General features: G+C 37.0%; 1 protein-coding gene across 1 annotated transcript in view; it reads left to right on the top strand.

Annotated features, from left to right (window-relative positions):
* The window catches only part of NOX4 (NADPH oxidase 4), a 183,745-nt gene that overhangs the window by 104,835 nt on the left and 51,572 nt on the right, over positions 1-27,338 (top strand). The window contains exon 13 of the mRNA XM_008704443.2: positions 23,570-23,651. Coding sequence (XP_008702665.2) covers positions 23,570-23,651 — 82 coding nt within the window. The remainder of the gene's footprint in view (positions 1-23,569; positions 23,652-27,338) is intronic.

Raw genomic sequence — 27,338 nt, 5'->3', positions numbered from 1 at the left:
TTCCCCTACCGATCTTCCTAGTTCTTATGTTCCATAGATGAGAGAAATCATATGATAATTGTCTTTCTCTGCTTGACATACTTCTCTTAGCATTATCTCCTCCAGTGCCGTCCATGTTGCAGCAAATGTTGAGAACTCGTTCTTTCTGATAGCTGAGTAATATTCCATTGTATATATGGACCACAACTTCTTAATCCAGTCATCTGGTGAAGGGCATCTCGGTTCCTTCCAAATTTAGCTATTGTGGACAATGCTGCTATGAACATTGGGGTGCATATAGCCCTTCTCTTCACTACGTCTGTATCTTTGGGGTAAATACCCAGTAGTGCAATGGCTGGGTTATAGGGTAGCTCAATTTTTAACTTTTTAAGGGACCTCCACACTATTTTCCAGAGTAGCTGTACCAACTAGCATTCCGACCAACAATGTAGGAGGGATCCCCTTTCTCTGCATCCTCTCCAGCAATTGTTTCTTGCCTTGTCAATTTTTGCCATTCTAACTGGCATAAGGTGGTATCTCAATGTGGTTTTGATTTGAATTTCCTTCATGGCTAACGATTTTGAACATTTTCATGTGTCTGTTAGCCATTTGTATGTCATCATTGGAGAAGTGTCTGTTCATATCTTCCGCCCATTTTATGATTTGTTTATTTGTTTCTCGTGTATTGAGTTTGAGAAGTTCTTTGTAGATCTTGGATACCAGTCTTTTATCTGTAGCACATATATTATCATTTGCACATATATTCTCCCATCCGTGGGCTGCCTCTTAGTTTTTTATCTGTAGCACATATATTATCATTTGCACATATATTCTCCCATTCCATGGGCTGCCTCTTAGTTTTTTTGACTGTTTCCTTAGCTGTGCAGAAGCTTTTAATCTTGATGAAGTCCCACAAGTTCATTTTATCTTTTGTTTCTCTTGCCTTTGGAGATGTGTCATGAAAAAGGTTGCTTTGGCCGATGCCGTAGAGGTTGCTGCCTATGTTCACCTCTAAGATTTTCATGGATTCCTGTCTCACATCGAGGTCTTTCATCCATTTGGAGTTTATCTTTGTGTATGGTGTGAGAGAGTGCTCAAGTTTCATTCTTTGCATGTAGCTGTCCAATTTCCAGCACACATTTATTGAAGAGACTGTCTCTTCTTCCATCCGGATGTTTTCCTCCTTTATCAAAGATTAGTTGTCCAAAGAGCCGAGGTCCATTTCTGCGTGTTCTGCCTGTTCCCATTGGTCTATGTGTCTGTTTTTGTGCCAGTACCATGCTGTCTTTGTGATCACAGCTTTGTAGTACAGCTCGATCTCCGGCATTGTGATGCCCCCAGCTTTGTTTTTCCTTTCAACAGTTCCTTGGCATTCGGGCCTTTCTGGTTCCATACAATCTAAGGACTATTTGTTCCAGTTCTTTGAAAATGTCCTGTATTTTGATCGGATAGCATTGAAAGTGTAGATTGCTCTGGGTAGCATGGACATTTTAACTATGTTAATTCTTCCGATCCATGAGCATGGAATATTTTCCCACCTTTTGTTCTTCCTCAATGTCTTTCAAGAGTGATTTATAGTGTCTAGAATATAGATCCTTTATGTCTCTGGTTAAGCTAATTCCAAGATAACGTATGGTTTTTGGTGCTATTGTAAAGGGATGGATTCCTAATTTCTCTTCTTCTTCGGTCTCATTATTCATGTATAGAAATGCAACTGATTTCTGAGCATTGATTTCAGTATCTCGCCACATTACTGAATTGCTCTATAACTTCTAGTAGTTTGGGAGTGGATTCTTTTGGTTTTCCATATAGAGTATCATGTCATCTGCGAAGAGAGACAGTTTGATCTTTCTTTGCCGATTTGGATACCTTTTATCCCTTTTTGTTGTCTGATTGCTGTTAAGGACTTCTAGACTATGATGAATAATAATGGCGAGAGTGGGCATCCTTGTCGTGTTCCTGAGCTTAAGGGAAAGGCTTCCAGCTTTTCCCCATTGAAAATGATATTTGCTATAGGCTTTTCATAAATGGTTTTTATGAGATTTGAGAAATGATACCTCTATCCCTACACTCTAGGGTTTTAACACTTAAAGGATGCTGTATTTTGTCAAATGCTTTTTCTGCATCAGTTAGAGGATCATATGGTTCCTGAGTCTTTTCTTGTTGATATGATGTATCACGCTGATCGATTTATGGAGTTGAACCACCTCTGCATCCTCACGGATGAATTCCACTTGGTCATGATGGATGATCCTTTAATGTACTGTTGGATTCTATTAGCCAGATCTTGTTCAGTATTTTGGTGTCCATATTCATTAGGAAATCGGTCTGTAATTCTCCTTTTTGATGGGGTCTGTCAGGTTGGATTAAGGTAATATTGGCCTCATAGAATGAGTTTGGTAGCTTCCTTCTGATTCTATTTTTGAAATAGCTTTAGGAAATAGGATTATTTCTTCTTTGAATGTTTGGTAGAATTGCCCAGGAAAACTCTCCGGCCTGGAGTTTTGTTATTTGGAAGGTTGTTTATCACTGACTCAATCTTCATCATTAATGGCCTGTGTAAAAATCAATTCTTCCTGTTTCAGTCTTGGTAGAGGTAGGTTTCCAGGAAGGACTCCATCTCTTCCAGATTGCTTGACTTATTGGCATAAAGCTGTTGATAAGCTTCTAATAATCCTTCCAATTTCATTGGTGTTGGTTGTGACCTCTCCTTTTCATTCATAATTTTATTAATTACCTTTATCTATTCTTCTTGATAAGTCTTGCCAGTGGTCTGTTAATTTTATTGATTCTCCAAAGAACCAGCTTCTAGTTCTGTTGATCTGCTCTAATGTACTCCTTATTTCTAATTCATTGATTTTCTGCTCTACTCTTGGTCAGCTCTTACCTCGCATGGATAGGCCTGTCCTGTTGCTGTTCCAGCTTTCTGAGGTGAGAATATAAAAACTGCATTTTAGATTTTTATATTCTTTTGAGTGAGGCTTAGATGGCTATGTATTTTTCCCTTAGGACTGACTTTGCAGTATCCCATAGGTTTTGGACCATTGTGTTTTCATTCTCGTTGGTCTCCATAAATTGTTTAAATTGATTTTTGATTTCCTGCTTTATCGAATCATTCCTGAGCAGGATGGTTTTTAGTCTCCAAGTGTTTGAGTTTCTTCCAAATTTTTCCTTGTGGTTCAGTTCCAATTTCAGAGCACTGTGGTCTGAGAATATGCAGGGAATAATTTCAGTCTTTTGGTATTGGTTGAGACCTGTTTTGTGTCCCAGAACATGGTCTATTCTTGAGAATGTTCCATGGGCATTAGAATAGAATGAGTATTCTTTGGTTCTGGGGTGTACTCTTCTATATACATCTATGAGGTCCAACTCGTCGAGTATGGCATTCAAAGCTCTTGTTTCTTTGCTGATTTCTTGCTTAGGTGATCTGTCTATTGCTGATAGTGGAGTGTTGAGGTCCCCTACTATTAACGTATTTTTATCTATATGTCTTTTTATTCTGGTAAGAGTTGCCTTGTGTATCTTGCTGCTCCCCTGTTGGGGGCATATATATTTATAATTGTCATATCCACTTGTTGGATAAATCCTTTAAGAATAATATAGTGCCCTTCTGTGTCTCTCACTATAGTCTTTAGTTTAAAATCCAATCTGTCTGATATGAGAATTGCTACCCCAGCTTTCTTTTGAGGTCCATTGGCATTCCATCCCTTTACTTTCAGTCTGAACGTATCTTTAGGTTCAAAATGAGTCTCTTGTAGACAGCAAATGGATGGGTCATGTCTTTTTATCCCACCTGCAACCCTGTGTCATTATGGGAGCATTTAGGCCATTTACATTGAGACTGATTATTGAGAGTTATGATTTTAATGATGTCATGTTGCCAGTAAAGTCTTTATTTCTATAGATTGTGACTTTCTGTTCTGTATCACTCTTGGGGCCTTTTTACTTTTATAGAACCCCCCTTAATATGTCCTGTGGGGCTAGTTTCATGCTTACGAAATTGGTCAGTTACTGGCGATTCTGGAAGTTCTTTATCTCTTCATCAATTCTGAATGACAGCCTTGCTGGATAAAGGAGCCTTGGCTGCATGTTTTTCTCTGAAAGAGCTTTAAAAATGGCCCCCCAGCCTTTCTCTCATTCCAGGTCTGTGTAGACAGGTCTGACGTAATTCTGATATCTTTGTCTTGGTACATGAGAAATTTCTTTGCCCTGGCCGCTTTCAATACTTTATCCTTGGATCTAATATTAGCGAAATGCACTATGATGTGACGTGGCATAGGTTTGTTGTGGTTGAGCTTGAGAGGGGTCCTCTCTGCCTGTTGGACACGAATGTTTGTTTCCTTTGCTAGATTAGGTTTGTTTTCAGCTACAATTTGTTAAAATATCTCTTCTAGACCTCTTTTTTTCTCCACCCCCTTGGGGATGCTGATGATTCTGACATTGGAACGTTTCATTGAGTCAATAATCTCCCATAACCTACATTCCTGAGCGTGGATTTTTTTGAGTCCTGATTCTATTTGAGCTTTTTCTTCTACTACCCCATCCTCCAAATTGCTGATACGTTCTTCTGCTTCATTCCCCCTGGCCATTAGAGCCTCTAGTTTTGACTGCATTTGGCTCATAGAATTTTTAAATTCTGCCAGATTTTCTCTCATTTCCAACTGTTAGAGATTCTATATTCTCATTAACATTTTCGTTAATACTTTTTTCAAGTCTGCACATCACCTTGACCATTGTTACTCTGAATTCCATTTCTGATAATTTGGTTATATCCATATCCATTAGTTCTGTGGCAGAGGTCTTTTCTTTGCTGGGGGGATTTCTCCTTCTCGTCATTCTGATGAGGAGAGGTTGCGGGGTGTCCAGAGCCCAAATTATTGACCGGGACCCAGGCCGTGCGCCCTTGTTTTATAGGGATCTTAGGGATGTGGGCTTCTTGATTTTTCAGGCTGCCTTCTAGGGGAGGGGCCTGCCACGCCGATACTCAGGCAACCCTATTTGGGTAGAGTTTCTGTGTCCCCTGCAAGGGGGATGGGGATGGGCACACTGTAAGCCGTTATTTCCAGGCTTTTGTTCTCTGGTGGCTTTCCCTGGCGGTTTGCTGTGCCTCTTCTGAGAGTCAGAGCAGCAGTGGCCGAATCTCAGCCTCTGTCTCAGAACAGACTGTTCTGCACTGATGTTCTCGCTACTTTAACTCTGTTTCTTTTGGTACTGCTCAACCCTGCAGTGTCCCGGGATGTGCGCCCCACACCCAGCGTCCCAGCCCTCAGTTTCAAGGCCGGTGCGTCTGTGTCCTTTGTGTTTCTAATACTGCCAGCCTCTGGCCGCCAGCCGCCTCTGCGCGCTCCCAGAGCTCCCGGTCTCAGTCTGGTTTCAGTGAGCACACCAGAGCTCCGTTTCAGTCTGATTGCGTGCGTTCCCTGGCTCAGGGTCTCAGTCTGCTCTCTCGCGGGTGCTGGTCCGCGAGTCAGCCAGCTCCCCCATGCAGGTGGCTACCACTTCCCAGGGCCCAATCGCAGTGGCTCCCTCCCCCTTCTTTTATCTTCCGATATCTGTGCGTGTTTCATGGCTCCCTGCTTCGTACCTCAATACTCATCGCTGGAGATGTTCATTTGTAGAGATCCAGATGTATCTTCCTGTGTTTCAGGCTGATTCCGTGGATGTTCAGGCTGGTCCGGTACCTATCCAACTCGACTCAGGGGACCGGCTGAAAAAGGGGTCCCCTACCCCTCCGCCATCTTAACTCCCCTCCTCTGTAGGTGTTGTTTCTTAAATGCTGCTATATTTCTGTTCTTAAGGGCACTTATCTCCATTGGTAACTGTATATTCAAAGTGTTATCATTGGTGTAGCATTTCCTCCAATAGGCTAAGCATAATTATGGTAGTAATCTTTTTGCTCACCACTGTATTCAAAGGCCTATTAAAATAGTTGTTCCTAGTAAATGTAATTATTTGTTAAGAGAAGGAAGGAAGGGAGGGAGGAAGGGATGGACAGAAGGAGGAAGGAGGAAAGCTAGCAGGCAGAGGCATACCCTCTGCTTCACCAGCACTCATAAGCTAGTGGGGGCATGAGCCAAATATATAAACGAAATGTAATACTGTGCTTTCCAAAATGGAGAATGCTGATGCTTCTGGGAAGGAGAGTTAGGATGCTTTCCAGGGCAAACAGAGTCACGGTAAACAGGGTTTGTCCAGAGTGGGAGATTATTCCAGGGAAAGAAACAGCTTGAATAATGGCTCAGAGGTGTGAACTACCATGGAATGTGAGGAAAATGTCATGGCGTTGGGAGGCCACGCTGGGAGCTTGGACTTGCTAAGAAGTTTTGTGTTTTGCCTAAAGATATTCCTGAAAAATTGAAGCGCTTTAAATAGGAACTGAAAATTTGCACTTTATATGAGTCACCTTGCTGGTATTACACAGATTGGCAAGGAGAAAGTCCAGGTTAGAAGCAAAGACACCAAATTAAAGATTTGTCCAAGGAAGATGAGGAGATAAAAAGTTTTGTGGAGTGAGTGTTGTATAGTGTCCAGTGTAATAGGGTCCAACAATGACTATGGGAAAACGATAACTATGGGGTTACTGGTAACCTTATAAAAATTATCTCAGTGGGAAAATGCAGGGGTGAGGCTTGGGGATGGTATGGGTTTCTGTGAATTAATGTGTATATTGGAGACTAGTAAATTGACAGTTAGTGTACAAAAAGAAGCCCACAGCAAATGGGTTAAATTCTAAATTCTTCCTATTTCTAAATTTCCCCAGAACTGTGAGAGTAACTGAATTTATAGTGTGGTCTGGACTGTGGTTAGCAGTGGGAGATGAGTACCAAGTCCATATGCAACTACTTTTATATCCATCTAGGTGGGTCTGGGTCATGTTGAGGATTAACATCTTATGTCTTAATGTTATATATTGGGAACACTAATTCTGGTCTCATGTGAGTCTATGTGGAAATCATGGAGGACAATTAATTAGTTAATTTGATGGAATTCAGCATAATTCATTTGTTATTGTAATATAATAAATTATTCAATAAATATGAGCTGGGGTTAAATTTCCTATTTCATAACTTCAGAAATCAAGGAAATTTTCCTATCAGAGAAATGAGTAATTTATATTATAATTTAAATACCCATCTGCTCTCAGGAGAGAGGATGAATTGTTTTTCCCTTGGTTTCTTAGTTGATGAACATGAAGTCTGTGCTGTCATTGTTTCATAGATGACAGCTCACTTATGCCACAGAATATGTAGAGCCATCTCAGTAAAAGATTGGAATTCACTATTCATTAAGTTTTATTCTAGTTCAGTCATTTTATGAGCCCAAAGATGGGGGAAAATGTGCAATTTTTGCTTTCTAGCCAATAAAAATTGTGACTTTTAATTCTTGGAAATAAGCAAATTCTACAATTTTTAGACCTGGAAGTAGAGTTATTATAGCATAGTGGTTTGTTTGCATGGTTTATTCTGTTTTTTATTATGAATTGTTTTTTCCCTAAGAGAAGTTCAGACTCTCCATTATCTACTGTTTTTTTCTGCTTGATTTTACTCTATAAAGAAAATAAGAGGGGGCGCCTGGGTGGCTCAATTGTTAAGCATCTGCCTTTGGTTCAGGGCGTGATCCCAGAGTCCTGGGATCGAGCCCCGCATCGGGCTCCCTGCTCCGCTGGGACGCCTGCTTCTTCCTCTCCCACTCCCCCTGCTTGTGTTCCCTCTCTCGCTGCCTCTTTCTCTCTGTCAAGTAAATAAATACAATCTTAAAAAAAAAAAGAAAAGAAAAGAAGAACAGCGAGGAATTTTCTTGGTAATATGATTTATTAAGAATGTCAAAAGTGTGACAGTAATGTACTGGGTAGCCAAGAATGTGTATGTCATTTTGCCAAGTTAGTCTAGTGTCAATGAATTAAATAATTTCCAAGAAGCCAAAAAGTCAATAATTGTGTTCCATTATCATGATCATTAAGAACATTTGTAAGTACTCATTTGTTTGTTACACTTGCTAAGTATTTCATGAGGGAAGCCAAATGTATACAGATCCTGTTCTTTAAATGTATTGTAATTTTCAAGGCAAAATTATAACTTGATGGATTATAGTGATGCAGATAGGGTTTGTAAATGTCATCCAAATGAACATACCTAAGACTTTAAGTATGTTAATACCGAAGGAAGGTGCTTATCTCCTGTGGATTCAAAGGCAACTGAGTCAGGGAGTTTTGGGAATAGTGTCCAGTGAAAATGCACCACTCTTATGATTTTTCAACTTTAAAAAAGGAGTAGGGTGGGATATAATAAACAGATGTAAATAGAAGGCAAAACTAAACTCTTGCATGAAATGAGATTTTTAGAAAATTTGGAGGCAAAAAATAATGGACATGAAACGCTAGAGAACCCTAAGAAATGTACCAAACTGAGTAGTACAATAGATCATTGGGTAAGTAGAATTAAAATTGTCTGCTGTAGCGTGACAGGAGGTGATCTCATTTTTTGTTGGCACTATATTGAGAAACTAGTGAAATGTCTTGGGGTGCCGCTATCAACATCATTAAAGAGGAAAGGAAAGAAGAGAAGATCTATACAGAAAACTTTGCATATCCCAGTGTTTTCAGTGACAATACATAGTAGAAACTATGTATCTAATTGGAACAAATAAAGTGTATTTTAAGAGTTAGATGTCATTCAAGGAATAATCAAGTGACTTGTCATCCTTTCTTACCCCAGTTCCTTCTCATTTATAACACAGTCCTCGGAGTTTACACTTTCACAATAACAGTGAAAACCTTTTGTTGCTGCTGGAATAGTGGACCCTTTAGTAGCCGTTTGAATATTGTGTCTTCTCTGGCTGAGGTAGTGTACTCAACCAGACAGACTTTTAAGCCTGGCAGCAAACATAGCAGAAAACAAACCAGAGCAAGATCCAAACCAATACCAATGGGACTTTTTTTTTTCTTTTTCTTTTCTTTCTTATTCTCTTTCTTTCTTTCTTTCTTTCTTCCTTTCTTTCTTTCCTTCTTTCTATTTTTTTTTTGGGGGGGGTCAGGGAAGGAATTTACATGAATAAATATTCTTATTCTTACTTTTTCTACAGAGTAAGAACAAAAGGCAGCATTTTCCAAATTATCTTTCAAAAAGAGGTTTTTAATTGTATTGATTACATATTGTATTTGTTTGCTTATTTATTTAGCTGGAGGAGTTAGCCTTTATGAGTAAACCTCTAACAAAAAACTCCCTAAGCCTATCAAAAACATTCATTTGGTGTTTATTATTTTTACCATATTAAAAAGAATTCACAGAGGAAAAAAAAAAGCTGATGTAACTTAAGTGATAATTGAAAATCGGGCAATATCAATAAAATGAAGGATTTTTTAAAGGATAGAACAATGTAGAGGGACACACTCTGTTTGTAGATATAAAGTCTGGATATTTAAAACTGTTAATTCTCCCCAAGATAAATTATAAGCTTCATATTATTTCAGTTAAAAGCATAATTCAAAGTCAAAAATAATTATCAATGCTTATTTGAAAAAACAGAAGAAAATAATTATAAATAAATATCAAAAATTCTAGAAAATCTTGAATGACGAGACTAGTCCTATTAAAACAAGTTATAAAGTGAAATAAACTACAAACTAAGAATTTATAAGGACAAAAAATGTACTTAGGAACATGAAGGCATTAAGTGGATCAGTTGAGATTTGAACTCAGGCTCATTGTATGCTAAAACATATGCTAATTTACTATGCTCCCTCCTATAATGTTGAAATAGTTTAAGCACTATGGTACTAGAACAAAAATGACAGGAAATCTATTAACAAAGAAAAATAGATATCCTAGAAACAGACCCTTTACCACATGAAAATACATATCATATGATAAAGGTCCATAAATCAATATGAAGTATTAGTTTGTAAATAGTTAAAACAGTTGCCACTTAGCTATTAAAAAAATTAAATCTTTAGGGGTGCCTGGGTGGCTCAGTTGTTGAGTGTCTGCCTTTGGCTCAGGGCGTGATCCCAGAGTCCTGGGATTGAGCCCCACATCAGGCTCCCTGCTCTGCTGGGAGCCCGCTTCTTCTTCTCCCACTCCCCCTGCTTGTGTTCCCTCTCTCACTGGCTGTCTGTCAAATAAATAAATAAAACCTTTAAAAAAATTAAATCTTTAAATGACCAAAAATTAATTCCAAATAGGTTAAATATTTTAACATAAAAAAGTTAATCTGTCAAGGAATCAGAAGAAAAGAGAAATTAATAGCAATGTCTGGATGCAAAAGACCATCTATTCTAGAAGAATACACAGAGAAAACTATGTTGATTTAACTATGTAAAAATATAAAAATCCCATCAAAAAAGAAAACGCAATTGAACAGAAAAACATTTATAGCAGTTACTCACTAATACTGTCAATACATAAAGAGTCCCTTCAATGCAATAAGAAGCTGAGAAAGGAAATGGGTGGATTGCAGGAGCAGAGAAAATTGTAATAGTATTCAAATAAATGTTAATTAGAATAACTAGAATACTATATTTTGCATATCACTTAACAAATTTTTTTGTTGATAATATTTATTGCTAGTGAGGATGCAAAATATTGACATTAGGAATGCCTATGCAAAAGGAAAACCAGGGAGATCAAGGAAAACCCAAATTTTTCCAATGAAACAACGTAACAAAGGAAGCAGATTCATATATTTGCTTGTTGCTCTTCCCTAATCCATTTTATAAGCTTGTTCTTTGACCAGGAGGTCCTGTATTTAAGAGAAGACTCTTACTATGTGGTTGGTTTTTATAAGCTTGAAAGGACTACATATCGCATGCCACTAATTTTGTTAGTCCAGGGCTTTCAGTTAGAACTTCATAAAAGCATAAAAGAAAATGCCCAGTTTCTTTGGATCTCGGATAAAATTACCTGTTCCTTATAGAATATGCACCCAGCAGGTAGGTATTCAGAGTTTGTGCAGAAAGCAGGAACTGAATTAGTATCAAGCTGAGCCTTGATCACTTTGAGGTGTTTCTTTTGTTGAATGCCAACATTGTTTAAAAAATGCATTTAGTGTGACAAATGAAAATATAACATTTTCCTTAAAAAGTGGATTGCTTAGTAGCAATAATGTGTTTATCCAAAAATGCCTCTCTTATTTGCTTTCACTTTCCTTGAACCTCTGTTCTTTTATTTTCCCCCTGTCAGTTTTTGTTGTAGTTTAGCCTCTGTGGCAATGGAAGAGAATTTATATTTTATAAGAAAGCTAGTGATAGACATTGCTTCATTGATGTATTTAGAAGCCAAGAACTCTGTTTGCAGTTCTTTCAAAAGCTGCTTTTGATTTTTTAATAGTATGTTTAACAAGTAGGACCCAGAATAATGAGTATTAAAAAAAACAGACTTTTATCGTTCTGCTTCCTCTGGAAATACAAGGATCCATTAAATAAATTTCCATTGTATAATACTGCCTTGCCTACCTTTAAACCTTATGATGTTAAAAGTACCAGGTGTCCAGGTATATGGACTATGTATGACCCTGCTGCCTTTCCCCCCCCTTATTTGGTAATTCTTAGGCAAGAAGAAAGTAAGGGAGGGAGTACAGCATTTTCTTTTCTTTTTTCTTTTTTCTTTTCTTTTCTTTTCTTTTCTTTTATTCTATTTTATTTTATGTTACGTTAGTCACCATACAGTACATATTAGTTTTTTATGTAGTGTTCCATGATTCATTGTTTGAGTATAATACCCAGTGCTCCTTGCAATACGTCCCTTCCTTAATACCCATAACCAGGCCAACCCATCCCCCCACCGCCCTCCCCTCTGAAACCCTCAGTTTGTTTCCCGGAGTCCAGAGCCTCTCATGGTACATCCCCCCTCTGATTTCCCCCCTTCACTCTTCCCTTCCTTCTCCTAATGTTCTCCATGCTATTCCTTATATTCCACATATAACTGAAATCATATGATAATTGTCTTTCTCTGCTTGATTTACTTCACTAAGCATGATCCCCTCCAGTTCCATCCATGTTGATGAAAATGGTGGGCATTCATCCATTCTGATGGCTGGGTAATATTCCATTGTATATATGGACCACATCTTCTTTATCCATTCATCTGTTGAAGGGCATCTTGGTTCCTTCCACAGTTTGGCTATTGTGGACATTGCTGCTGTGAACATTGGGGTGCATGTGCCCCTTCTTTTCACTACATCTGTATCTTTGGGGTAAATACCTAGTAGCGCAATTGCTGGGTCATAGGGTAGTTTTATTCTTAACATCCTGAGGAACCTCCATACTGTTTTCCAGAGTGGCTGTACCAGCTTGCATTGCCACCAACAGTGTAAGAGGGTTCCTCTTTCTCCACATACTCACCAACATTTGTTGTTTCCTGTTTATTACACAGAAATCAGTTGCTTTTCTATACACTAACAATGTAACTGTAGAAAGAGAAATTAAGGAATCAATTCCATTCACAATGGCAACAAAAACCATAAGATACCTAGGAATAAACCTAACTAAAGAGGTAAAGGATCTATACTGTAGAAACTACAGAACACTTATGAAAGAAATTGAGGAAGACACAAGAAGATGGAAAAACATTCCATGCCTGGATCGGAAGAATAAACATTGTTAAAATGTCTATACTTCCCAGAGAAATTTACACTTTGCCAACCATATTAAACTACCATTGACATTTTTCAAAGAGCTGGAACAAAAAAATCCTAAAATTTGTATGGACCCAGCAAAGAACCCAAATTGCCAAGAGAATGATGAAAAACAAAGCTGAGGGCATCACGTTACCTGACTTCAAGCTTTTTACAAAGCTGTGATCACCAAGACAGCATGGTAATAGCACAAAAACAGACACATAGACCAATGGAACAGAATAGAGACTCCAGAAATGGATTCATCTCTATGATCAACTAATCTTTGACAAAGCAGGAAAAAATATACAATGGAAAAAAGACAGTCTCTTCAATAAGTGGTGCTGGGAAAATTGGACAGCTACATATAGAAGAATGAAACTGGACCATTCCCTTATACCATACACAAAGATAAACTCAAAATGGATGAAAGACCTCAATGTGAGACAGGAATCCAGCATTTTCTGTCCCAAGAATGAGGGAGAGAAAGAACAGTGAGGCAGTGGAAAGAACACTGGACCATGAATTTGTCAGGGGTGGAGGGGTGGGGGGGATTTGCCTTATTTTTTAAATCTCATTGCCTTTTACTCACCATGTGACTGTGGGCTGGTCAGTCCACCTGGTTTTTAGCTTTCTCACCTACAACATACTGCATTAAATTAAAAAAGAAAAACAAAAAACCTACATTAGGGGAGTTTCCTCATTTCTTGGCTCGTTGCTTATATAAAGCTGTATAATTCTTTTCAGAGAAGTAAGTTCTAGAATGTGGATAATTTAATGCCACATAGGAATGATAATAGATTAATTTTGGTATAGTTGAGAAATCTCAAGGGAATACTGTGGAAGGACATATGCCATGTACAGGATTTTTATGTTTCTTTTTTTCCTATCATTTATTAAGGATCTTCATTTATTAGCTCTGTTTGTATATACATTGTGCTCTACGTCCTCATCTTCTGACTTGCAAGGGTGGGCTTTTTTAAAAAATTTTTTTCCTTGTATAAGACAAGTATGAGATATTGTTTTTTATATTCCTTTGACATTGGCCTTAATATTTGTGGAGAAGGTAGTTTAAATAACCAGAGCATGTAGCTGATTGCTTTTTCTTCTAGAATTGCAGAATTCCATTTGAATTTTATCAACAGAAGATTTTTCTATACCTTTAGGAACAAAATACTCTTGCTCTGCAACTAGATTTCCTGATTTACCTAAAATAGTATTAATTTGAATGCCTTTGATGTTGCTTTGAAAGCAATATTTTAAATAGCAACTATTGTTATTCAATACTGAGTTACCATGGTAATAAAGAACATTCACTTGATTTAAACTTTTCAGAAAAGGAAAATTTATACTCTGTCTTTCTAGTTGGTTTGAGTGTACCACTCTAAGCCTGCCTTTTCATTCTCAGTTTTTGAAGTAATTTGTTTTTCTAAGATTGGTGTGCATATTTCTTTTTTTTGAGGAAAATAAAACATCTAATTTTTATAAACCATTAATTTCTTTAAATCCCTAGGAGAACAGCTCTTCTTTCCATTTTTAAGTAATTTTGTAATTACATTCTAAATCCTTTTTCAAGTAGCTCTAATGGATTTGCAATTCTTTTGTTGTCCTGGCATTTCCTCGTGATAAACAGGGCTGCCCTTGAGAATAAGAATCTTTTTTTATTCATAGTGTGTGACAAATAATACATATTTAATAAAAGTTTGCTGAGTGAGTGAGTAAATGAATAATGTACGATGTAATTGATAAATGTCCCTTCTGCTCAAAATATTAGTCTTACTCCCAATTTTAAATTCTGTGCCATTACTGATTATTGATATATTGTAGACAACAGAAATACTAGCAAAATTATTTACTTCGTCTAGCACCATGGATCAGAAGGACTTCTTCTTTGGTTTCTTTGTTTCGCTTTTTAAATAAAACCTTCCTGATTCTTTTGCTTTTTATTACCGACAGATCCAGGTGATGTTGGTTGTTCTGTTCTTCTGGATTCTTGGAGTATACATTTAGCACTTATTTATTTGTAGTGCACTTATCTTTTGAAATCATTTGTGTTCATTACTAGTCAGCTTATTGAGGACCTAACTTGATGCCTGGTCAATGAATGTTTGCTGAAAAAAGAATTTTTAGATGTACTTATTTTGTTTATATATTTAAACAGTACTTCCTAAATGTTATGGGGAAAATTAATTTGTACCTTCTCTTTTAAGCAGCATGTGTGTGTGTATTTGCACATGTGGATGTTGTATTTCTTCGTTGGTGTTGTGACTTCCTTAGGAGGTGGAAGGGTGGACATTGTTATGAAAACTATAATGTAGGCAATGTGAATGACAAATACCCTTGAAGAGATGTTCATGTGTGTGTACCACTGATAGTATATACAGCTATCTTTTCAAAAATTACTACTTAAATAAGTACTATCAGAAATACAAACAGGATATAGATATAATAAAAGTTAACACCTTTTTCCTTTTATCTCATATCCTTAAACGTATTCATTCTTGATGTATATTCTTACAGACTTCTTAGATATATTGTAGATGAGGTTATCCAACACATTGGAGATATTGTAATGCTGGAGAAGATTTATTATGAATGATGGATTATCAGCTCCTTAACTAAATTCCCATAACGGATTTTTTCACTGTGGCTTTGAGAAATTCGTTGGTGATAGACATTCTAGAACCCTTGAAAAAGCTCTGTGGTGACTATTTGAAGGCCAAGAATGACAAGTGAGAGAGGCCATTATTGAAGTGGGCTTTTTTTTTTAAGATTTTATTTATTTGTTTAAGAGAGAGAGAGAGAAACACAAGTGGGGAGGAGGGGCAGAGGGAAAGGGAGAAGCAGACCCCACGCTGAACAGGAAGCCTGATGCGGGGCTAGATCCCAGGACTCTGGGATCATGACTCAAGCCGAAGAAGGCAGGTGCTTACCTGACAAAGCCACCCATGTGCCCCACAGTAGGCTTTTTGAACTCAGGGGAGATGATGGGGCCCCTGAGAAGCAGGGGCTGAGACCACACTTAACTGATAAAGTCAAGATGCCTGGAACTGTGTTCCAATTAGATTGACCCATGGAGATCTTCGGTGTTGACTAAACTGACCATGACATTCTTGGGACTCAAATAGATGAACAATTTACCAAAGTCTTACTTGATTTTCACAAATGGAATAAAACTCTAGGATGGGCAAACAGAGGTATAACCTGAATCATCTCAATAGAGTGCAGACCTTCTTCTAATTCCCTGACTCGAGTCAGTTCTGAACTATCTTTAATAAAGGGATAGTCAGGTCCCTTTGACAAAAGACCCTCTCCATGTCAAAATTAAACTGTATAATGATGTTATGATTTGGCAGGGGAGTGCATGGGTGAAAGGGAAATATTCAACTTTTGGGGGAACTAAGATTGACTCTAAGGTGGTACTATATCCTGAGGAACCAAAACATTACTGTAGTAGACCAGTAACAGTCAGGGCTTATGGGAAGTTAATGGAGTTTCAGCTTCAGTGTGTGTCACCATAGGCCAGTGGGTCCCTGAATCCAACTCAATTCCAGAATGCATGATTGGAATAGATACTGAGCCACTGTCAGAATCCCTTATCTATATAATCTCATTTTCTCCTGCTTTTATAGGATTTAAAAACAAATTACTCTTGATGTTTTGTACTTTTAAGTAGAAGGGAACATTTCCCATGTTTTATTGTTAGTCCTAAGTTTATTTCATCATCTGTGCCATTGTTTCCTTCTTGAAGTTCAACAGTTAGACACCATTCTTTTGTGTTTGTATAATATTGTTAAAGGTATGTCTTTGAAGACCTCACTAACCAGAATATGGTCTTTACCACCTTGCTTTCTTCCCTGCAATTCCTTTTTTTTTTTTTAAAGATTTTATTTATTTATTTGACTGAGAGAGAGAGAGAGAGCATAAGCAGGGGGAGGGAGAGAGGGACAAGCAGCCTCCCAGCTGAGCAGGGAGCCCGATGCGCGGCTTGATCCCAGGACCCTGGGATCATGACCTGAGCCCAAGGCAGACACTTAACCAGTAAGCCACTCAGGTGCCCCTTCTAAAGAAAAAACTGTCTGTTGGAACTGTTATTGCATTTTTGTGATAGAGTCAAGGGGGGTGGGTAGAAAATGACTAAACAGAGATGTGAGAAAGAAGAATTTTCTTTGGAATGAGTGATTTTCATTAAAAAAAGAGAAAGAATGGGAAATTGAATACAGAGAGGAAAATAGGAAAGAAAAAGAGAAATGAAACACATGCCTATCTTTCCTAACTTGAGCATACAGGCCAGAGACCCTTGGGATATAAAAGCTGCCTTGTGGTAGAGAAAGTTGAGGTATGCATCAGTGGAAGGAGTGTAAGAGAGAGTGTAGGATGTTTGTGGACACTTAGAACATGCTCTCTCTTCACTCCTCCTCACCTTCCCATGTACTAATGACTGGTTTTTGAGCAGTAATATGAAATTAGAATTGATTTATTACTATATTTTGATGAATGGCCAATCTGTAACATGACATTATACACAGAGACCAGGTTACCTGGATGGATCCCAATTACTATCAAGCTCGTTTTTTTTTTTTCATAACATTGATCACCTACTGGACCTTCTATATATTTGCGTGTTAAATTATCTTCATTATGCATAGTTTTCATAAAATAATGAGTAACTTGTGAAGTAGATCCTGATTCATCATCAACAGATTTGAGTGTTTTCGTGTGTTCAGGGAAATTGTTATGGCCTCCAGGGTGAATGGCAAATCTTGACAAACATCTTGTTCAAGGTACATGTTCAACTTTTTTGAAAAAAGTAAAATAAATTTAGTATTTACTTTTTTATTAATCATTATGTATTTTAGCTTATTACTATTGAAATAACTTATTGTATTTCATAAAAAAGGACAAAATAAGAGTGTTCAGCCTGCTCTGTACACTTTAGGGTGGAGTATTTAGCTCTCGTTCCTATATAATTTTCCTATCAATCTAAATGATAATTTCCTACATTTGTCACTGACACTATCCCCTGCAGTCTTGATGGCTGTGTGCATCTCCTGGACTGTAGCACAGGGCCTAGTACAATTGGCTAGAATACCACAGGGTCTGCAGAGTATTTATTTATTTCTTCCACCATCAGCCCAGACTGAATGGTGTTACTTGTCCCAAGGTGTTTGTGTGTCTGAGAGCATTTCATTTTAACAATGGGTGTCTGTACTTACAATGAAGGTGTCAGTTATGTTACTTATGGGAAGGGCTGGAAAAGAAATTTATTTATTCTGACTTTACTACACACACATGCATATCACCCTGTAGCTGTGGAGAATATGGCAGAAGCTCTAAGTGGAAAGTGGGGGTCCAGCAAGCCCATGTGTTGCAGGTTGGGATTGCCAGAAACTGAGTCTGAGAAGTAATTTATGAATTTAAAATGTTTATTAGGGATCAACACCCCTGAAGAGAAAAGGAAGGATGTGGGATTGGGTTGAGGAAGAAGTTGAACCACCAAGCAGACTCTATAAGCCTTAGCCAAAATGATGGGAAGCTCTGGAGCAAATATTGCCCATCGGTGTGGCCTCCGTGAAGCTAAAATATCCCTGCCTTGTTCAGCTGCCAGTTATGAGCTGTTCTGGAAAAGTCATTTATTTCCCTTGCTTCTGAGGTGGACCCTGATGGAAGTGACAGCTGGAAGCTACCTGCGGATTGTACTCTCCACAACTGGGACAACAAACACTTCACTGAAGCAGATGGGGAGGGGGGCTTCTCTATATCAACCACAACCTCCCTAGCATATTTCATTAGTAACATTTAATTTAAAAATAAGATTTTGAGATGAATACTAAATCGAGCAGAATGCTAGCAAGCATGAAGCAGCACCTTCCTAGGCAAACCAAGATATATAGCCACCCTCCCCATCAGTGGCTTTGGCAAGATTCCCATCCTGTCCTTAAGCATATGTTCTTTAAGTGTTTCAAAGTTGAAAGGTGGCTTAGAGATCAATGAACTCATTTGTCAATTGAGAAAAGGAATTAAGAACAGAGGCAGAAGAAGGTGGAGGACCTCAGACTTTCTGACAACCAATTTGGCATCTTTTCTATTATACACTGTTACTTCTAAGTATTGCACACTATATAGTAAAGAGAGATTCTTTCTTTGGTATACCCTGTATCATGCATACTCACTTATAACACTGCCTGTATTATGAGATAATCTTCAGTTTTTCTCGTAAAATAATAGAAATATTATAGTGTAATCATTTACAGATTTTGCTTGAAGATTAAGAGCATGGGGATGATGTCTATTTCCTACAACACTTATGTTATAACTTCCAATACTATGTTACCTGATGCTAGTTAGTTTTAAAACTAAGTTTAAGTCTCTAATGAGTCTGTTTAATACTCATGAAGGATTTTGTCTGAATGCTCTTTGAAGAAAGAAATTAAAACTGGCAAATCAAGCGTAATATGAGCATTAAAAGAAAGAGGAGAAAATTTGTATCTATTAATAAAAATCCCAATAACTTCTTTTTTAATTTTATTTTTAATTATTTTTAATTTTTTTTATTATATTATGTTCCAATAACTTCTTACCAGGTTTTTTAGAGCAACATTATCACTCTTTAGGGATGTTTTATTTGGTTTTCTTTCCTGCCCGTGTTAATGTAATACTTAAAGTAGTTAAAACATTCATTTTCATAGTGGAGACTATGAAGCAAAGGTTAGGGGATTACTTGAAAGAAACAGTGATTTAGAATTGGTAAAATTTCCACAGAGTTCCTCCAGCAAACAGCAGCTGTTTCTCACGTTCTTATTGAAGACACCCGTTAGATGTCTATGATCGTATCTTCCGATGTGAGGGACTTTTGGACTACCGGAGGAAGGCATCATTTTATTTTCTTTTCTGACCTAGGAAGAAGATTTTATTGTCTTCTCATCTCAGAAACATATTTGCATACTGGTTTTTTGTTGTTATGCAAATTCGTATTGTATTTGTTACATTCTGCATTTGGGGGAGGATTACAAAGTGGCCATTTTTCACAAAGGGGAAGATAAAGAAGTTGAGTCACAATAAATGTACAAAAAAATTTGAATTCGAATTGGAAAGATTATTTTATTTTTCTCATCTTTGACTTTAAAATAATTAAGTGTATCGTCTCACAATTGATTGTCTAGAAAGCCCAAATTAGTGTTACCATGTGTAGTATGCCATCCAGGTGTCTTAGCCTCACCATCTTTTCATTGAGTGGATGGGAGAAAGGAAGAGTGGGTGAAAGTCTACAAAAGCTTATTTTAATTAAGATATATCACCGACTGGTAGACAATCATTTTCAGACATTATCTCATCATTAGTCAACTCATCAAAATATCACTTTTTGGAAAATCCTCTGGTTCTTTTCAGTGGCTTTAATGAAATTATTCTAAGATCCCAGTGAAAGGATTGAGATCTAATGTTTGGATAACTGCCATTTTCCTAAGAAATAGACTTTGGGCCTCCTGAGAAAGCGGATCATCTGGTGTGACATTTGCAGCAAGAGAAGAAGTAGTGTTTTAAAAATTCTGGTACTTAACAGAGAAAACACCAGTTTATTTTGGTCTTTTTTCCCCAGCATCAGATAGACAATGGGATGCTAATTAATTAGTTGATAGGCAGAAATCTGGGAGACGAAAGAAGGACTAATGTAAGAATTGTAAACAAGTTTTCATTTACTTGGATTTTTCTAAGGATAATTTTTATCATTTATTTTTATTCTCATAAAAAGTAAACAATCATTATACCTGTATGGGATAAAGTTAATTGTTTATATTTAAGAATTTATGAATATAATAATAAAAATAAACATTTTAAAAGGATATGATTTTAAGCAGCTATTTTCTTTGTATGTATGAATTTTTTTTTCCACATTCATGGTGGCTACCGAAGGATTTTCATGTTCGCTTGTTGTTGCTTGCATTTATGATACTCAGATTAAAGCATGCTTCAAATGTAGGAATACTCATTAGAGATTTTATAGTTTGGGTGGATTTGCAAGTAATTTCGAATATGCTACTTTTGCTCTGTGTGTGTATGTGTGTGTGTTTTAAATCCTATCTATATAATGTTGTCTCTAGAGATTGTCTTTCAAATTTACAATCAAATGTTTTTAGTGATTATAGAAACGGGGAAAAACCTCCAGCTTTACTACGTTATGGTTGTTTGCATTAAAATTCTGATTTTTCTCTGCATTTCAATCAGTTTGAGAATCATTCAGTAAAACTTTAATTTATATTGTTAGCACCCAAGGATATATCATATTCAATGTAGCTGTTTGATTGAACAGTTCTTTCTTTACTTGATGTGAAGTTCATGTTTGTGGTTAGGTTTTGGCTCTGTTTTTCAAGATTTGTTTAGGACAGGTATAAATGGAGGGGAAAAGGAGAAACGCTACAAAGTGCTCATTTAATGAAATGCTACATAAATTGGCATGAGTACTGAAAGATAAGGGTCACTTTGGAAGGAAATTACTAGTCATTTCATTGACATTAATTGTGCTCATTAAAAATAGCAGTATATCGGTTGATATAATTTAATTTTAAAATATGAAGTCAAAGAGTAAGTGTACATGAAGGAGAAAAATAAACTGTGCTTTCTTAGATCTGTGAACTCTAAAGTACAACCACCTCTGTTAAGATCTTCTCAGTCCCTCCCCAAGTGTATGGTAAGGACCTCAGAGTGCTGATGGCAAGCAGCAGAGGAGAGGTCAGTTAAACATCCGATTCAATGTGTTGTAATAAATATGGAGATAAATCCCCATCCTGCTTCTCAGCATACTTTGTAACCACTGTGTTCACCAATGTTTAACATCTGGCTTATTTGGTAACTGGGAAGTGGCGATTGTCATCAACTGCAGATTTTCAGTATTTTGTGGAAATTGTGCACCTTCAGTTAGTGATGGATTTACTGCAGCTTGGACTTTTGGCTTTGCACTCTTTCTCAGCCTGACTGTGTGACCCTGTCAAGGCTTGAGCTCTGGTACCCTTGCTTTTCATGGTTGATAGATGACCAGTTGGGCTTTTCTGAAAGTCATTATGATTAACCTTGGCAATTTTCTTTATGCAGTAAAAATGGAAAAATTATTTCAACTAGTATTTATTTAACATCTTAATAGGTATCAGATAATGTTCTATATCCAGGTAACACAATACCCATCTACTAGAAGGAGAAGGAGAGGTGGATAGACAATTATATCTAACAATAAAAATGTAATCTGAAACATTCTGTGAGAGTGTAAGCACAGAGTATACTAGGAGTACACAGAGTAGGGTCATCTACTCAAGATTTTGGAGGAAAAGGAAAAGAAAGAAGAGGGATCAAGGAAACCTTCCGATAGGGATGACTAGAGATAATTGAGTATCTAGTTCTGGAAATATGGGATCAGCATCAGAATGATAGACTACTCTACGCAATGCAGATAATTATGCAGTACAACTATTTCTAAAGTGGAACTGAGGATTCTGCCTTCCTCCACATTATTTTTTCCTTTTTTCCCCCACTTTCTTTCTCTCACCCCTCTCTCCCTCTCTCCTTCCCTACCTTCTTCTTTCCTTCCTTCTCTTGCTCTTCCTTTCCCTCCTTCCTTCATTATGAACTTAATAAGTGCAGAATTCTGTTAGTAAAAGTTTTGGTTCATGGTTCATGTTCAACTTTATGATTGGACAATCCCTGACCCTCATTCATTCATTTACTCCTTAATGATGCTATAGATACATTTTATATACATATCTAAATTTCATATATTTCATATAGATATGAAATATTAACACTGATGACCTACCTTTTTTTTTTAAAAAGATTTTATTTATTTATTCGACAGAGATAGAGACAGCCAGCAAGAGAGGGAACACAAGCAGGGGGAGTGGGAGAGGAAGAAGCAGGCTCTCAGCAGAGGAGTCTGATGTGGGGCTCGATCCCAGAATGCCGGGATCATGCCCTGAGCCAAAGGCAGACGCTTAACCACTGTACCACCCAGGCGCCCCTTGATGACCTACCTTTTGCTTTTCTCCTATTTCATCTTCTTACCCCTTCTAAAAGATAACCATTATCTTGGATTATGTACATTATTCATTTTTTCATTGGTTTGTTTTGTTTTATACATATTTCTAAATAATACATTGCTTAGTTGTTTCTTAACTCAACAAATGATATTTTTCTGTATGTAATCTACTAGTATTTTTTCCACTCACCAGTTTACCATGTTTTTATTTGTAACTGATTTCATTCAGTTTCACTTCAAGAAATATTCTGTTGTGTGTGTGTACTGCAAATTATCTGTTCTCCTGTTGATGGGCAATTGAGTATTTTCTATGTTGTAATGAACAGTGCTGCTATGAGTATTCTTTTACTTGCTGCCTAAGACATTATGTACGAATCTTTCTGCAGAGTATATACCTGGGAATGGAAATATTGGCTCATAGGGTACACAGAGGTTAAACTTAGAAGATAATCACAAATTGTTTTCCAAAGCTTTTGTATCAACTTGCATTCCCACCAGAAATATATGAGAGCTTATGTTGATCCACATCATCTCTAATACTTGGTCTTGTGAGATTTATTCTATCAATCGAATGCCACATAATATGAATGCTGTCTAATGATATGTGGCTTTGATTCGCACTTCCCGGGTTACTAATGAGATTGCACATCTCTTAGGTCTATTTATTGGTCATGAGTGCTTCCTCTAATCTTTCAATTATAAGATTTTACTAGTCTATACTGATGGATACTTTTTATTTTTGTATTGGCAGTTGTTGCAATATCTTAATCATAAGAAGATATAGTCATTAAAGTGAAATAGATGTATGTCAGTACTATACAAAATGGTGGGCACATTTCTAATAAAAGATGTGCAGTCGAAATAGTCGACAAATTAAAACAATAGGTAATAATTGCATTTTGAAGTTATTTTTGTGACTTTTATTTTTTCACAACTTGACATTTATTTTTCTTTTGACAGAACGGTTTCGAGATTTACTACTTCCACCTTCTAATCAAGACTCCGAGATTCTGCCCTTCATTCAATCTAGAAAGTATCCCAAGTAAGCACTAGGAGTTCACTGGATATTGGGAAGGGGACAGGCATAGTGATGGGGAAGATCTGGGGGGACAAAAACAAAATATTTTCTTTCTAAGGATTTCTGAGAAAGCTAGAATACCCTAACCTAATTAACGAGGGCATCTCCTGCACTGTAATGTCTCAGGCTCTTCACAGCTGGGTTAGAGAAAAAAGCCTTTCCAGCACTACAGCCCAGCTGTGAGTAGGAGTATTTGCAGAGTGCAAACTGCAAGTTACCTGCATCTGCGTCTGGTTGTGCCTCTTTTTACTTGATTCTGTATCAACAGCAACAGATATTTTGTGGGTGATCCCTCATCTGGTTTCCTAGTTTCTAGCCTTTGAATGCAAGGATTCATTCATATTGTATTAAGTGGTTTTCAGAACTGCCTGTTAGATATGATTTTAGTAATTTCTGTATATTCTTCTTTATTATCTTGATAATTATGGGAAGTGAAATCTCCTGACCCTTTCTTATACAGGGCAGACCTTTTCTTCTCTTAGATGCCACATATTAATCCATATTTAATCTCTAGCAATAATCTTCTAGTCCCCTCACAGGGACCCTCCTGAGGGACATAGCAGGCCTGGACAGTGTTCCATGCGTACATTACTTTTCATGATAGAGAGCATGGAGGAGCCTGCAGGCATTGATGCATGTCTATCAGTATTTTTGCCTCCAGTTGCTGTTTGCAGAGGCCGGTGATGCCTGCTCTTCTGCCTCTTAGGCTTACTGTCCACCTGATACCTTTTCTTGAAGACGGGAATCACAGTCGCTTCTCAGATTACACGTTGGTAATCTGTTTCCCGCTATTTCCCTAGGATTCCTTAGCTGTATGTTCTTACACGTATCCTTCTTGCTCTGACAGTGATATTCCAATATAATTCTGATATTTAACAGAGATACCATGTGAGAATTCTTTGTGAGTGTCTAATCCTTAGTGTAGTTTTTGTGTTTGTTTATTTTGTTTTTGAGGGGCATCTGTGGACTAATAGAATAAAAGTCATCCATTGATGACACAAACACCATGTTGGGGTGAGTAAGAGTGAAGAGTGAAAAAAAAAAAGAGTGTAGACTATGAAGCAGACTGCCTTACCAGCTGTGCTTTGTGACTGGGGTTACCTAACCCTCTGTGTCTCAGTTTCCACCTCTGTGGAAGGGGAGAGATAATAAGACCTACCACTCAGGCGTGTTCTGAAGAGTAAGTAAATTAGTAAACAAAAAAATGTTTAGAACTGAGCTTGACACACAGATCTCGGAGGATAATTGTTATATCAGGTTACCTTTATCACCTGCCCTTAATAATATTTGGAGAAGAACTATTTATTTAATATTTCTGGATTATTGCTAGATGCCAATATGAGGCACTTCTTTGGTGGTCACTTAACATCATTATGAGTTGCAATTTTCCGAACTGTCAAATGAAAGCATGCTAAGTAAAGGTTTCTGGGTCTGAATAGTATTTATATAAAAATTCTGGGTTAAATACAATTGGTTTATTTAGGTTATAGAATATTAAGCATTTGCATCCTCCCATTGTCCATAGAATGTCTAGTTTGGGAGTAGAATTTTAGGAGGTGCTGATAGAACAGAGAAAGGGTAATAGAATTCTGTTTGTGCTGTGCCTAAGGAGTGTTAAATTGGTCCAGGGAAGATCATAGGAGCAAAAACTCTAAGCATGTAAATAATACCCAGGTAAAGAATGCTGGGGTAGAAGAAGAGGCAGTTGTAGTAAAAGCCAGTCAATAAATACAAGTGGGCAGGGATTTGTGTATGTCTAGACCTAATTTAAACTCTTTTTGGATTATTCATGGTTTTCAATATTCTCATTTAGTCTCTCATTTGTACTCACTCTCAAATATTCTATCATTTATTCATTACTGAGGATAACTGTAAGTCAAGGAATTTGTCATTTCATGACATGCAAAAATTTCTGGAAAGCTGAGAATTTAATCAGACCATTAGTATTTGTTGCTCTCATTCACAGTGTAATATACCTATTTATATTGAGATTATTTTCCCTCACTTTTCTGCTTGTTTTACTGACTCACTGAATGTAGACTATTAGTGAGAGATGTTTTAAGAGTTAGAATATGGTTTAAGAAGCAACTTGTTTGCCCTATATTATGTCCTTGTATGCCCTATATATAATGTCACAGGGTGATGTTTACGGAGCATAGTATAGCCGACATTCTTTAAGTGAGACTCACTCTACCCTGGTTAATATAAGCTGGTGAGTGAACAGTGGTTATTGGGTTAGGGGTAGGATCTCTAGTCAGCATATTGTCCCTTTCATCTTAAGCATCTGGTTATCAAGAGACATCTAACGAATAATGAAACAGGGAAAAGTTCTTGAAATGTGTCTATGTGTGTATGTGTGTTTGTGTGTGTATGTTTTAACGGAAAGCCATTTAAAAAAAATGTTCCCTGCTGGGAAACATTGTTGTAAAATATAATAATGTTCATTCATCATGTTCTTACGTTTGTGATCTTGCATTTGATCCATTGCCAAAGCCATTCTCATCAGGATGTAATTGAAGACATTGCCTCATGAGAATTCTTGGAGCATGAATAGGTATGACCATTGTCAGAAAGAGACAGGTGAATGAAAAGAAGAAAATGAATGTATACTTAATACGAAATAAATGTTGTTGATTCATAGGTTAGAGGAAAGAAATGGAGATAATGAAACTTAAGTTTTGTTGCTCATTTCTAGCTGGTGTCACTGTTACTAACTTTGAAGCATTTACGTTTACAATGTATTTGAACTAGAGGGTAGCTATAAATATTCTTATCCTTGTGAATGTAGCTTAGAGACATAAAATGGTTGAAGACATTTGGCATAATTTTACTCACAAGTGGCTTGCAATCATTTTAGCAATTAGGCCAACAGAACATGACCGCTCTGGAAGTTTAACCATTATATGTATAAAAATTTTATGAAAATGTAGGAATAAAATGTGGCATATCTTTATTTTGTTCTCATGAAGATCAAGTACTCTGGAATGCTTAATCTCAGTACTCTTTAGAGAAAGAAATATTATTTATGATAAAATTCAGAAGTATTCCTTTTGATTTGGTTTGCTATGAAAGGATAACCTTGCTTATTTAGACAAAAGCAATGCCTCAACCCATTCTCATTTCCAGTGTACTGCTTAACAATGGCTTCAAGCGGTGATATCAGGTGGTTAACTGCAAAGCCTCAGAAAACTTTTCCAGATTTCATCTTTTCTCCAACTTGTCTTCCTTTTTCTTTCCAAAGAAAATTTTGGGTTCCTCTTCTTCCAGCAGCCTTCTCTCTCTCTTTAGTAATTTTTGTTCAATCTGTATGTGTGTAATACATTTGTCACTGGAGCTAAGTTATCCCTATTCATAATAAAAATACTTAGCACTTAATACTTTCTACATGCCATGATTGTGTTATGTGCTTTATATATATTATTTCATTTAATCTTTGTCATTTCCTATGAGTTAGGTAGTACTATTTCCCCGATTGTACAAATTTTATATATTAGAGGACTTAAAAGGGTTAAGTGACTTATCCAAAGTCATATAGAAGAGCTGGGTCCCAAATTCAAGGTCTGCTTTGTCCCCAAATTACCCCTAATTGTGCTATCCTGCCTCTCATTCATTCGTCTGTCCATTTTTCCATTAATCCATTCTTCAAATATT

The sequence above is a fragment of the Ursus maritimus genome, unplaced genomic scaffold (assembly GCF_017311325.1).
Source record: "Ursus maritimus isolate PB19 unplaced genomic scaffold, ASM1731132v1 scaffold_16, whole genome shotgun sequence".
In the NCBI taxonomy this organism is placed as follows: Eukaryota; Metazoa; Chordata; class Mammalia; order Carnivora; family Ursidae; genus Ursus; species Ursus maritimus.
This window is presented reverse-complemented; position numbering and strand designations above follow the sequence as displayed.